This window comes from Artemia franciscana, chromosome 2 (genome assembly GCF_032884065.1).
Source record: "Artemia franciscana chromosome 2, ASM3288406v1, whole genome shotgun sequence".
NCBI lineage: Eukaryota > Metazoa > Arthropoda > Branchiopoda > Anostraca > Artemiidae > Artemia > Artemia franciscana.
The window spans coordinates 63,681,965-63,694,830 of record NC_088864.1 but is presented as its reverse complement, the minus strand read 5'-3'; the positions used below and the strand labels follow the sequence as shown (position 1 = coordinate 63,694,830).

The window sequence follows — 12,866 nt, the reverse complement described above, 5'->3', positions numbered from 1 at the left end:
GGGGAAACAGAAATCTTAGAAACCGGAAATCTTGGAAAACCCTTAGAGTGGAGAGATTAGGATGAAACTTGATGGGAAGAATAAACACAAGTTATAGATACGAGACTGACATAATTGGTACGAATCCGTTCTCTTTGAGGGAGCTGGGGGTTGTTGACTTGGGAAAATCAGAAAAATTGAGGTATTTTTAACTTAAGAACGGGTGACCGGATCTTATTGAAATTTGATATTTAGAAGGAACCCATGTCTCAGAGCTCTTATTTCAAATCCCGACCAGATCTTTTGACATTGGGGGAGTTGGAGGGGGAAACCAGAAATCTTGGAAAACGCTCATGAATGTCGTAGATACGTGATTGACATAACCAGACTGGATCCGCTCTCTTTGGTGGAGTTAGGTGGTGGGGTTCAGTGCTTTGGCGAGTTTGGTGCTTCTGGGCGTGCTAGGACGATGAAAATTCGTAGGCGTGTCAGGGATCTCCACAAACTGTCTTGATAAAGTCATTTTCTCCGATTTGACGATCGTGGGGGCTGAAGGGAGAGGAAAATTTAGAAAAATTGAGGTATTTTTAACTTACGAGTGGGGGTTCGAATCTTAATGAATTTTTGTTATTTAGAAGGCATTAAGCCTCTGATTTTCCTTTTAAAGCAATCTATTGATTCTTAGAATTTTGCTAGAGCTCATGACATATGAGCTCTTTGCTCTTGGCTCTTCCGAGCCAAGAGCTCGGAAGAGCTCTCAAATTCCTTCTAGCGCTGGCCAATTGCCAGTGACTACTGGAGGAAAAATAAAATACATCAGTTTTTTTATTATTTTTTTTTAATATGCTATACTGTTTTGAAAATTTTGAAGGGGTGAAAACGTCTTTGCTAGACTGCTGATCAGAAACAAGAAAAAACAATAATTTCTCCAAGGAAGTTTTAATTGGGTTCGAAAACAAGGCCTGTCCTTGTTCAGCGAAATTATTAGATAGCTCCCTTCATATACAGAAAATTTTGTTTGTTTTAAATTTTAATGTCCCTCTCTACTTTCATTAAAAAATTTTTTTTTCTTCTTATATCGCTGTAGAGTTGCATCGGTATGAAGTTCTTCCACCATTTAAGATTCTGCTTAGGTTTTTCTCTTTTTAAGGTCGTTGTGGACATTGAATGGGGTGCGTTTGGAGACAATGGGGTGTTGGATTTTATGAAAACTGAATATGATCAAATGCTGGACAAAAATTCATTGTTGGTTGGATCTTTCACGTAAGTTTACTAATTTGTCTTTTTATCAGCCACTCCAAATTGCTATCCTTTCCTCTTCTCTGCTTTTATTTTTCATTTTACTGTATTTTTGATTATATTATTGCTATTAAAAAAAACTTGCTTCACTTTACAAAACTAGGAACTTCAATCATGGGCTTCCCGAGCCTCTTTTCATTGGGGGAAGGGGAGAAGAGCAAACTTCGTAGATTTTACCAAATCGCTACTTGATTTTTACTGAATAATAAAAAAGAAGATTAACTTTTAAATATATTTTAATATGTAAATATTGCACAACATGTTTAAGATCATAATTAGAGAAAAATTCGACTAGTTTTCATTCTTTCCACTTTTGAAATATCTGAGACAAGTCACACTCGTCCAAAAAATCAAAATTAATAAAAAATCCAAAAAACTGAGGATAAAATTCTTAATCAGAATTTTGTTGGGGGGGGGGGGGTTGTGGGGAAGAGTACAAAAGAAACTTATAAAAGTTGATTTTATACGGGGGGAGGGTATTTTCCGTGAATTTTTTTGCGGTGGAGTTTTTCTGGGGGAGGGGGGGGGGGGGGGTAAACGCCAGCCACTGATGTATCATTGGTGGTAGTTTTAGCTTCCAATGAGGGACTGATGATAGAAAAAAAAATGTAATATACATAATCAAGAGTATTCTCCCAATTGATTACTAAAATCATAGCTACAAATATTTTTTACCCGATAATGACGAATGTAATAGTGCGAAGTAAATTGATATTAGCAAATATTTAGTTAAATTCAATGTATTTGTAATCCATCTTGTACAAAAAGAGGGTGAAACGCCCTTAAGATGGGAGTAATAAAAAAAATCTATCAATAAATACAAATCAAATCAACACCAAGAGACAATCAAATAAATAATGCAGACCAAGGATGAGATACTATCGACATAGAAGAACAAAAATCATGTCGCCTTTTATCAATAACACATATAGGCAAAACTAGGCGGAATTTATTCATTAAGTAACTATTTCTAGTCCAAGGAGAGTAACTGAGAAGGAATTTAGAATAACGAAACAACACTCTACAAATTGTTTCTGAGATTCACTAAAAACTAGCCAAACTGGACAAAGGGAAAATAGATGAGGTACAACTAGGCTATTATAAATTTTTGCGAGATTTATTTTATCTGTGTGTTTAATATTAGATACAATTGAAGCATAAGCAATTCTCAGTTTTTCCTTCAAATTTTCAAAGTATAATTTCACAGTTTCTTTCATATTTTTTCCAATAGAAACTCCAAGGTAAACTCATTTTTGATAAAGGGGACTGTAGCATTAGCCAAAGATAAAAAAGTAGGGCCATCTTTCTCTTTAAAATTGAAAGCTATAACAGCAGTATTTCTACATTTAAAGAAAGCTCTACATTTATATTCCATCATATAAAGATGGAAATATCTTTATATTCATTATAAAGCTGATGAAACGCGTTTTCAGATCCACTAGAACTACGGCTTAAATTCAAAACGTCATCTGTAAATGTCATTGATGACAAATTAAATCCACGGTAAACAAAAGTAAAATTAACAGAACTTTGGGCATGTAAAACAGAGTCTTTAAATAAAGACGGTGAGGTAAGGCCACCTTGACGGACTCCTTTCAACATACCTGAAAGGGAAAAATGCATGGGGTTGGTGGAATTACTGCAATATTAATGCTCTTTACATGTTAAAATTCCAAGGATTTGAGATGCCACCCCTCCGCCCCAACCCTGGAAATGTCGGGCTTGTTTAACCCCCTTAAAGACGTCCAGAACAAATTCCGGTCAATACATATTGCGATAAAGAGAGATTTCATGCCTGAAAATATTGATTGTAAGCCGGCATCGCCAATCACTATGGCGTCATCAGGTAGTTGCAAATGAGGGGTGTCATCCCCTTGTATCCCTGCCATGGAACCTTTCGAGGAGGAATAAGTGTATTGTAAATCAATTTTGAATTGTATTTTATATTGTTTTATATTTAATAATAAATCTCTCTCCTCTCTCTCTCTCTCTCTCTCTCTCTCTCTCTCTCTCTCTCTCTCTCTCCTCTCTCTCTCTCTCTCTCTCTCTCTCTCTCCTCTCTCTCCTCTCTCTCTCTCTCTCATCAGGTAGTTGCAAATTTCCAAATGAGTCGAACTAGCCTACTGTAATATAATTACCGGATTCACTGAACTCAATGGCGAATGGGAACCTAATATGCACGCTAAATCATCGAATTTTCAATTAAGCGGAACTAGTGCGATAGAACTACTGAATCCTCTGAAATCGGTAACGTATGGAAGCCGAATGAACTTGTCAAATTACCAAATTTCCAAATGAGTGGAACTTCTGCGATACAACTACCGGATTCACTGAATTCGATGACGAATGGGATCCAAATGAATACGCTAAATCACCGAATTTTCAATTAAGCGGAACTAGTGCGATAGAACTACCGAATCCACCGAAATTGGTTATGCATGGACGGAAGCCAAATGAACTTGTCAAATTACCAAATTTCCAAATGAATGGAACTACTACGATACAACTACCGGATTCACCATCTTTGATGACGAATGGGAACCAAATGAATACGCTAAATCACTGAATTTTTAGTCAAGCGGAATTAGTGGGATAGAACTACCGAATCCATATAAATTGGTTAGTGAATGGGATTCAAATACATATGTTAGATCATACTATATGGAAATAGAAATAATTCACCACGATAGTCGTTTCTGCTGAAGTTTTCCCCTTCGGCGAAAATTTTGCCGAATGCCGAAAAATTTGGGGGAGGTAATGGTGCCTCTCATAGAGACTATCTGTCTTGTATTCAATCTACTTAGCTATGGCTCCCAAGTTTTTCATCACTTCCATCACGTTGATTTTGATTCAAATACCAACGGACTCGGCCTCGGCCTTAATATGACGGGTTTAATTGGCCGGCAGTAAATTAATTAAAGACGAATTTATTTGACTTAAATTCCAAATTGTTCGTTTCATTATGTCATTTTAAAGTCTTGAAAGGCGTTTAATGAAACGTACATAGTGGAAATCGCTAGGCAAGCACTTAGAAAGTTGGCAGAATTCTAAAATCTATTATGGTTAATAAATATTCAAGTTGAAGAAATTCAGGCCTCAATTTGAAATATCAGAATTCAAAAATCTCAATTTCGATATGCTATTCTGCCTTCGACTGCCTCTTTTTTCTCTGCCCCCAAAATTGAGATTTTTACTTTTTTTTCTTATTATTATTATGTTTTCGAATCCGTTTGTCTATTTTAATTCTTGGCCAACTGAAGACGCAGCATCACTCTCTTTCATTTTCAAGGTTCGAAAAGCTATTTTCTGGAAAGTACCTCGGAGAACTCACTAGGCTCGTACTTGTAAAATTGGCAGAAGAGGGTTTAATGTTTGGAGGAAAAATACCTTCTCAGCTCCTTCGACCTGGAAGCTTCCCGACTAGATTTGTGTCACTCGTAGAACAGTACGTAAACCACATTTTAAAATTTCTATTTCTTAAGACTAATCATTGGCTACCTTCTTTTTTTCTATAATTGCTTTTGCCTAACATATTGCACGAAAGATTACCTTATGTTCAAAATCTATTTTTTTTTGCTGGTAATAGCCTACTCTTATAAACACTGCTCATTCTTCTTGACGACACTAGCGGCAGAATTACCATCTAAACATAACTGTCATGTTTGGTACCCACTTTAATGGAGAGAATATTCCATATTGACAATGAAATTACCGCTACTGGTTAAAATACGAAATATCATAAATTCCCTGTTTTTGCAGTATGCCCATTATAAAAATTTACTTCCATGGCTTGAGGTTGAAAGGAGGGGGGATGGTGGTGAAGTCAGCAAATGAGAATAAGTGAATAATATGAAAAATATAGGAAAATATTAGAGAAATCCAAAAAATGTTAAGGTGGACTAAACTCCATATGCAAGTGTCCATTTGGCAGCGAAATTAGTAACAGATGTCGTTTTTAATTTTGATAAATCAAAATATTAATTGATTGCTGAAAATATTATAATTAAGTGTTTTGCTTGCCGTTGTATCGAAATCATAAAGCTAGAACTTCAGTAAATAAATCCTAAAGTAAGACTTTATAAAGTCTGCAATTTTATAAAATAATGTAAAAATATAACTGATAAAAATAATTATATAAACATAGCAAAACAATAAAAAAAAATTAATATTTATAATTTCTCATAAAATATAATTGTAAAATCATTAAGACTGTATTCTTCTTCTTTTGTATTTGATAACAAAATCTTAGTTTATTTGAGCAATGTGCCAATAAAAAAGAAAAAGAGACAGATAGAAAAAGGAGATCCCAAGGAAACCTTTAATCAAATAAGGCTGAACAATTATTGCTGAGTTACCAGGGGATCCTGAAGTAGTACTGTGACACTAAGTTTTCACACATTGCCTTAACCAATTTCTGACATCCAATGAACTTTAAAGGAAAAAATAAATAAAACCAAAAACGATCAAGTTTGAGAAATGTTACCTATATTTTTTCTAATATTTCAAATGGTTTATATTATATTGGGACCTTATATAATATAATAAATATGATATAATAAATTATAATAAAAATTATAAAATAATGTAATAGATTACAATATAATAATTAATACATTAATTAATATTAATTAATATAATATAATGATAAAATATATTATATTATATCGGGGCCTTAAAATTTGAATGTTCACTTTAAACTATTTTACATGCTTCTGAAATTAAGATCGCAAACGTAAAGAATATTTTCCTAGAAAAAAATTATAATAATAATTATTAGAATTTGTAAATATGGCGCTAAATTTGTCCTATCAGGATGCAAATTCTCAGGAAAAATCCAAGATAGAACTTTAAAATAATAACTTATTAAATGATATTATATTATTAATATTAAACTTATATTAAAATTAAAATAATGAGATTAAAATTAAAATTAATGTTATTAATATTATTATTAATTATTCTTTCAGAATAGCTACAATTAGGATCTTGATACACTCAAGGGGTGATTTGAAAGACGAGGCGGTGGGGCGGGGTATATAATTTTAACTGCTTTTACATCTAGACCCAATCGCCTTTGACATAAAGATTGTGCTAGAACTTTCAATATCCAATCAAGTGACCTCTCTCTTAGGTTTCTACCCCTTCTTTCTTAGGTTTCACCCCTTCATTATGAAGGGCCAGAAAACAAAGAATACATAGAGACCACATCGTTTTTTGCTAAGTACCTCAAGGCGATTTGGCTTTATATTACCAAATAAGTTCATAGACAATATTACCAAATAATATTACCCAATATTACCAAATATATTACTAAATAAGTTCATAGACAATTATCTTGGTGATACACAAGAAAATCATTCTTATAGACAATAACGATTCTCCATTCTTTAAAAAGTTCATAGTCAATCTTTTATAATTGATGCTTATCTACGGAAACAAACAAGAAATGAAGATGAAATGCCACGTGAGCAAATACGCAACGCAACTAAGAAGAAACTAAGTCGGATTTGTCTGTTCTTTATAATGGACCTTTCCTGAGCAATGTTATTTAGGTATAGTGGAAGTAATTGTCTTGCATAGTCTATATGGGGAATCTATCTGAGAATCAATCATGGATGTTTTCAGCTGTTTCTTAACAAAATTGAGTTTGCTAAATGCTCCTTCAACGGTAGCAAATGCAACAGTTGAAGTCACTAATCACCAAACAGTTCGAAGTAACAAACTGTAGTAAGGAGCGACCCGGCTCAGTAGTAACCGAAACTAAAAAAAATGATTTTTGATACTAATAGTCACATCAAAAGAATCGCATTTTTATGCCAATTCTAAATATATAAATTTAAACATGAAGTTTAGTCTTACCCATCAAGAGTTACGAGCCTGAAAAATTTGCCTTATTTTAGAAAACAGGGAAAACACCCCCTAAAAGTTACATAATCTTAACGAAAATCACGCCGTCAAATTCAGGGGATCAGAGAACCCTGTAAAGTTTTTTATTATTTTAAAAAGTAGAGTTGTGAGAAAGAGTCAAACTTTAGCGTAAAGAGCGAGATGTTGAGGAGTGGACAAGCCCTTTCATATACGGAATAATTTCTGTCCGTTTTAAGTTTCAATGTTGCTCTTACTTGTAATTAAAAAAAAAAAACTTTTTTTTTTATTTAATTTGCAAACAAGACTGGATTGCTTGATTACTAGATTGCTACTAAGTGAAATCTTAATACTAAAAGGAGGCAGAAGCAAATCCGTAGTTATGAAATAAACCATAAATTTTTTAGACATACAGATGAATAAAGAAATATCAGAACGCCATAACAAATCTAAATGCTAGTATATGCATTATCCAATAATTTTTTTTTATATTTGACAAAAACCTTCCATTTCTTTTAATCTAAAAACCTTGTCTACAGCACCTTTTAGTCTAAAAAGTATCATTATAATAAGTAATTTGCTACCTAAAGAGACCAGACTAATGCCTTGGGTACTGGGCATCGGCAAGTCGAGCCCCTTTTACTCTGCGAAATCTTAGTCAGCTTATCGAACAAGATTTTGAAGCATTTTCTATATAATAATGTTTGAAGTTCTTTGCTTGCCTTTGAGCTCAATTGTTAAAACGAGTTGCTCCAACTCTGTGGCACTGACGTCTGATGAAACCGACTTTTGAATTGAGATGTTCCTTTGACGAACTTTGACACGCTGTCAATTCAACTGTTCATTTCCTTCTCAGCAAATTTTCTTTGTAGCTTCAAGCATCTCAATTGTGGAGATGAATTTTATCTGTCGGTATTCAAGTTTTTCTTCTGCAATCCTGGTCTTGTAAATAAGATTTTCTTATGAACACGAAGCAGGGGATGAAATAGAAGTTGAAAATATTTTTCAAAGGCCTATGCTGCGTTCGCTTTCGCAAAAGCGTTTCTCATTTGTTTTATTTTTGTCAAAGGTTGAAACGATTGCTTCCAACGAAGCATCTGCCGCTTGGGTTGCTCCAGCCCTTGCAGTTCATCATGGTTGTGGTAAGTTTCGGTATTGGAAGACTTTCAGAATGTTGTTTCAATCGGAGAAAGTTCATTCCCTTCTCCTGGTTTCTAATCTGATAATTATTCACAGTCTCAAATCGTCTGGAAAATACACTAGAATATGTGTCTTGCTCTAAAGAAAGGCGATGGGTATGTTGTCCATGGAAGATAAGTTAACCAATTTGTTGACAAGTTGACTGATAGGATGTTTTGCATGGGTCTTTAGCGCAGAAAATACTGTTCCATATTCCCAGAGAATCAGAGAACAGGGCATTTTAGTCTCTAGGATAATTTATCCGGGAAACCACAGAAAATTTGACTTTTATTTGAAAACATCTTGACAAATGCTTTGTAATTATCTGCAAGGAGAGAAATTGGCCCACCGAGTGAACGGTAAAAAAAAAAGAATTGATAAAGAAATCGAATATTTTGAAACAAAAATATATTATGATAGATTTTTATTTTGGAAATAGAGACGACATAATTTAGGATGAATTTTTCAAAAGAGGGCGTTTGTTTCCATAAAAACCATCTAACCTATTCTACTTTTCCCCGTAATTTGTTGACTTTCAGCACTACCATGTTCTCTGAAATTCTGAAGAAATTTCTCGAACAGCATGTTCTAAATATTACCATCTATCTGAAATGGGCATCAATAATAAAAAATTAAAAAAAAATCTTTGGGTATGTATGTTGGAGCCGATCCTTCAAAGCCCTACCCGCGAAATATCTCAAGTTCCGTGACTTGCTTTATATTTTTTTTTTTACAGAATTTCAAACAATCTGTAGGTTTTTATATACTTTTGAGGCTATCCCAACTGCCACTGAGAGTTTCCGCCTGTTCTATCGTAAATTTTTACGTACGTGCCCGTATCTCTAAAAAAACTTTTGTTTCGTAACTTTTTTAGTGTAACTGGAATTTGTTTGCATTGTTATTGATTGACAGTTAACAAGGAATATGCGATTGTATCAGGAATGCCGCTAAGATTGTCCAAATGAACCTTTGTTTAGCTGACTGAAATAAAAAATATTACTTCAAATTTATTAAAGTTTTTGTACTATTATTTGATATATGTTTTCTAAATATAAAATTAAGGATGACTATATTGTTTTATTTTATGGTTCCATAGTTTTAGTATTTGTTGTGGATTCTGATTCTCTGGAATCCTGATTCATAGGTTTCCAGGATAGTTCCACGACTGATTTTGGGAGTGAGAGTGGTATTAGGATTGGCCAAAGCAAAAACAACTATAAAAACACAAAACAAGCGAATTTTGTATTTTATAAAACATAAAATACAACAACAAATATAACAATCTTTAAAGCGTGAATGCTCGACGTAGGTTATCAACAAATAATTTAAAGTTGAACAGACTTTTTCAAAATGTGTCCAATAATGTTAAGAAAAGCGATTAGGATTCGCCAGAGCCATTGATAGCACACGGAACGTCGACTGTTGTTTACGTTTCAGTTGCAGGATCTTTTTAAAGGGACAACTAGCAAGACTGTGCCTTAACTTGCGACAGCTGGGATTGAACCTTGGACCCCTTAAAGCCAATCAAAGATCTGTCCACTGTGCTAATATAAGATTCTGAATAAAGTGAGCATAAATAATAATTTTAGCTTTCATATTTGCCAGTATTTAAATATAAACACATTAGTACGGTAAGACGGTATTCCACTTAATGTAAATACGGATAAATAAAAATAAATATATATGTGATATGCATGATATCACTTTAATAAACACTTTGAGTACAGTACATTTGAATGAACAGAAATCGACGTCTGTGGCTGAGACTTGGATATTTTTATTTCTCACAGTTTTCTTTTTTAGTTTTATAGGAGGAAAATTTAGCTTTAGTAAATATGATTGTAAAATGTCATTATGTTGTTTTTTGTGTCCTGATTCCGTAAATGTAGTTTTTTTTAACTACTCTGAAAGCTCTTTGACTAACTTCATCGCTAACTTTTACAAAGGTTTGGTGGATTTAAACGTGTACATTTTATTTCTGTTTTTGCCAGTATCCTGTTTGTCAATACTCTTTTATCTCCTACACGGCATTTGGCTCTTCATCACTTCACAGAAGAAAAATAATTCCCAACTGCCTCAGAAATATTTAAGCTCTTGGGTTTAGAAAGGGCTTTGTCTTCTATGGTTAGACTGAGCAGCTTTGGTAGCTATGGCGGACTTTATTACGAAAAATGACACTCTTCGCCAAAAGTATTTAGTAACGCTGGCCAGTAGTGTTTTTGCTTTTGACGAATACAGATATCCTCTGTCATAGCAGAAATAAACTGGGTACAGTATTTGATATATTACCGAATTTAGTGGCATTGGGCCAAATTCGTCACTTTATACCACAATGAAACCAATTTTGCTTTAGAACCTCGCTTGTTTACTCCTTTAGTTTTATCATTATATTTCATAACTTGAAAGTGTTTATAGTTTGATATCATTCACATTTTTAGAACTTTGGTATTATATTATTTTGTTAAATGTCATCATTTTGAAAATAGCTCCGCTCGTGCAGAAAAACACTGGTCTTAGACCTAAATAGCTTTTTAATTTATATTTTCCAAAAAATATTTATCTCAATGTCATCTTAGCATGATAACCCCCAGGATGGCTTCAGAGAGCCCTTAAAACTGGGCCAGATTTACAAAACTAAGGTAGGGTTTGCTTGCAGTTTCAACCTTGGGTATCTCCTCAGTTAAAAGTATCTCGTTAATAGCTATAGTTTTAGATAGCCAAGTGGAACAGAAAGACGCTTTTTGGCTGAAAAAGTGACACTCTCAGTTACCAAACGTTTATGATGGTCAGTGTTTCCACTTCGACCGCTACGATGCTCAGTGTTCCCCCAAGAAATCCTGCCAGAAATCTTGAAATTCTGAAAAACCCTGCTTTAGAAGTCCAAAATCCTGCTACAAAAACTACAAAAATATTTAGTGGTTTCTGATGAGCAATCGTAGGACTGTCTCGATATCAGTTCTGATGAGCTGCTCAACTGTCTCGATATCAGTTCTGCCATGGTTGCAACGCTTTCTATAGTATGAATAGAAGGTACAATTTAACATGGCTTATTTCAAAATCGGCAAATTCCTCACACACTCCCGAATATATAAAATAATCAAAGTCCCGAGAATCTTTTAAGAGTCACTGGCTAATATTTAGTGCTGAATACGTACTGAATAAGCTGATATGAACTATATTTCAAATAAGATATACGACCAATGTTTTATTTACTTTTTCTCTGAAAAAGAAAAATCAAATTGCAAAACTACAACTAAGACAGCTTTTTATACAAAGCTTCCTATCGCAAATTTGGGCAAGTAGCCACATGAACTACGTATAAATCAAATAGAAGTCAGTTGAATATATTATATTGTGTACCCTCAGACATGGAAAACAGTTGGCAGGTTTCAGCAGCATATGCATCTGATTTTAGAGCCAGCTTTCTTTTTCCAGTGCCACATCCAGCTCAAGGGTGTCTGTGTCAATTTTCTTCCTCTTCGTGCTGTATTTCCACTGGGTCGTGGATTTTGCCGTTTCAGGAGAAACAATGTTCTGCTTGATAGTTTCCATCTCCTTAAGATCTGACAAAAGACGCTCGGTTGGAAAATCTTACTTTTCAAGATGGGTTCTGATGCCAGCACACACTTTCAGTACCCGAGAGGGGGAAACAACACCAGCATCCCCTCCACCTGGAAGAGAAACCATTTGCTGGGCTGTCCAGTCTGCACCAATATCAGAAAGAGACCACTCCATAGAAATTGCATCGGTTAAGATGGAAGTGAAGATGTAAATATTGAGCGTTGTCTCGTTTTAAAATCTCTACTTTCTAGTATGCAGTACCAATGAAGTAAAATCCATATTAAATATGCCTTAGTTCTTCTATTTAAAATTTGAAGGGTGACTTGTAAGTATCCAAAAGTACTGTATTGGACCCATTTGAATTACAAGGTATGAGGTCCGGCATGGTAGACTCAGTAGCAACCCCAAGATAGACTTGATTAAGAGGCATATACTCATTGGCAGTGGTGATATCTATCCCAAGCATATCGACAGATTTTACAAAATGTATACTCGTAAAGTTGAAAGAAAAACTTCTCCCTCCTTGAGCCGATGAGACAAAGAATGTTCACTTTCGAAAAAGTACATAATAAGATGTAGTTATACCCAAGTAATAACCCACAAATTCCAGCCTTACCTGTCTGCATGTGTTCTTGAGACTGTCAAGAACGAGCTGATTTCTTGGAGAGGTTTAGAGATTTAGGGAAGTACTGTAAAGCTTAGGCTTAGAGCAGACGATTGTAAAAATACTCTGTCAATACACTGCTTGACAGAGAACCGATGTGCCTGTCCTTGGGCACGAATTTTGCGCATTTTACAATCAGCAAAAATATGAACTTCCTCCGGAGGAATTTACCTTGCTACTCTATACACAGAATGATTATATTCTCAAGCTCCTCGTGTAGCTTGTAACCTGGATAGTACACGGTCAAAGGCATCATAAAATATGAGTGCTTGATCATTTTCACCGAAGGAAATTTATTTCTGATAATGGATACCACTGA

The 12,866-nt window shown here is 34.4% G+C and overlaps 1 protein-coding gene across 8 annotated transcripts in view; it reads left to right on the top strand.

The window, feature by feature from the left end:
• LOC136043925 (hexokinase-2-like) overlaps nucleotides 1-12,866 on the top strand; it is an 86,329-nt gene that overhangs the window by 53,134 nt on the left and 20,329 nt on the right. For all 8 annotated transcript variants that reach the window (XM_065728979.1, XM_065728980.1, XM_065728984.1 and 5 more), the window contains exons 7-8: nucleotides 1,130-1,242; nucleotides 4,568-4,723. In XM_065728979.1, the coding sequence (XP_065585051.1) occupies nucleotides 1,130-1,242; nucleotides 4,568-4,723 (269 nt within the window). The remainder of the gene's footprint in view (nucleotides 1-1,129; nucleotides 1,243-4,567; nucleotides 4,724-12,866) is intronic.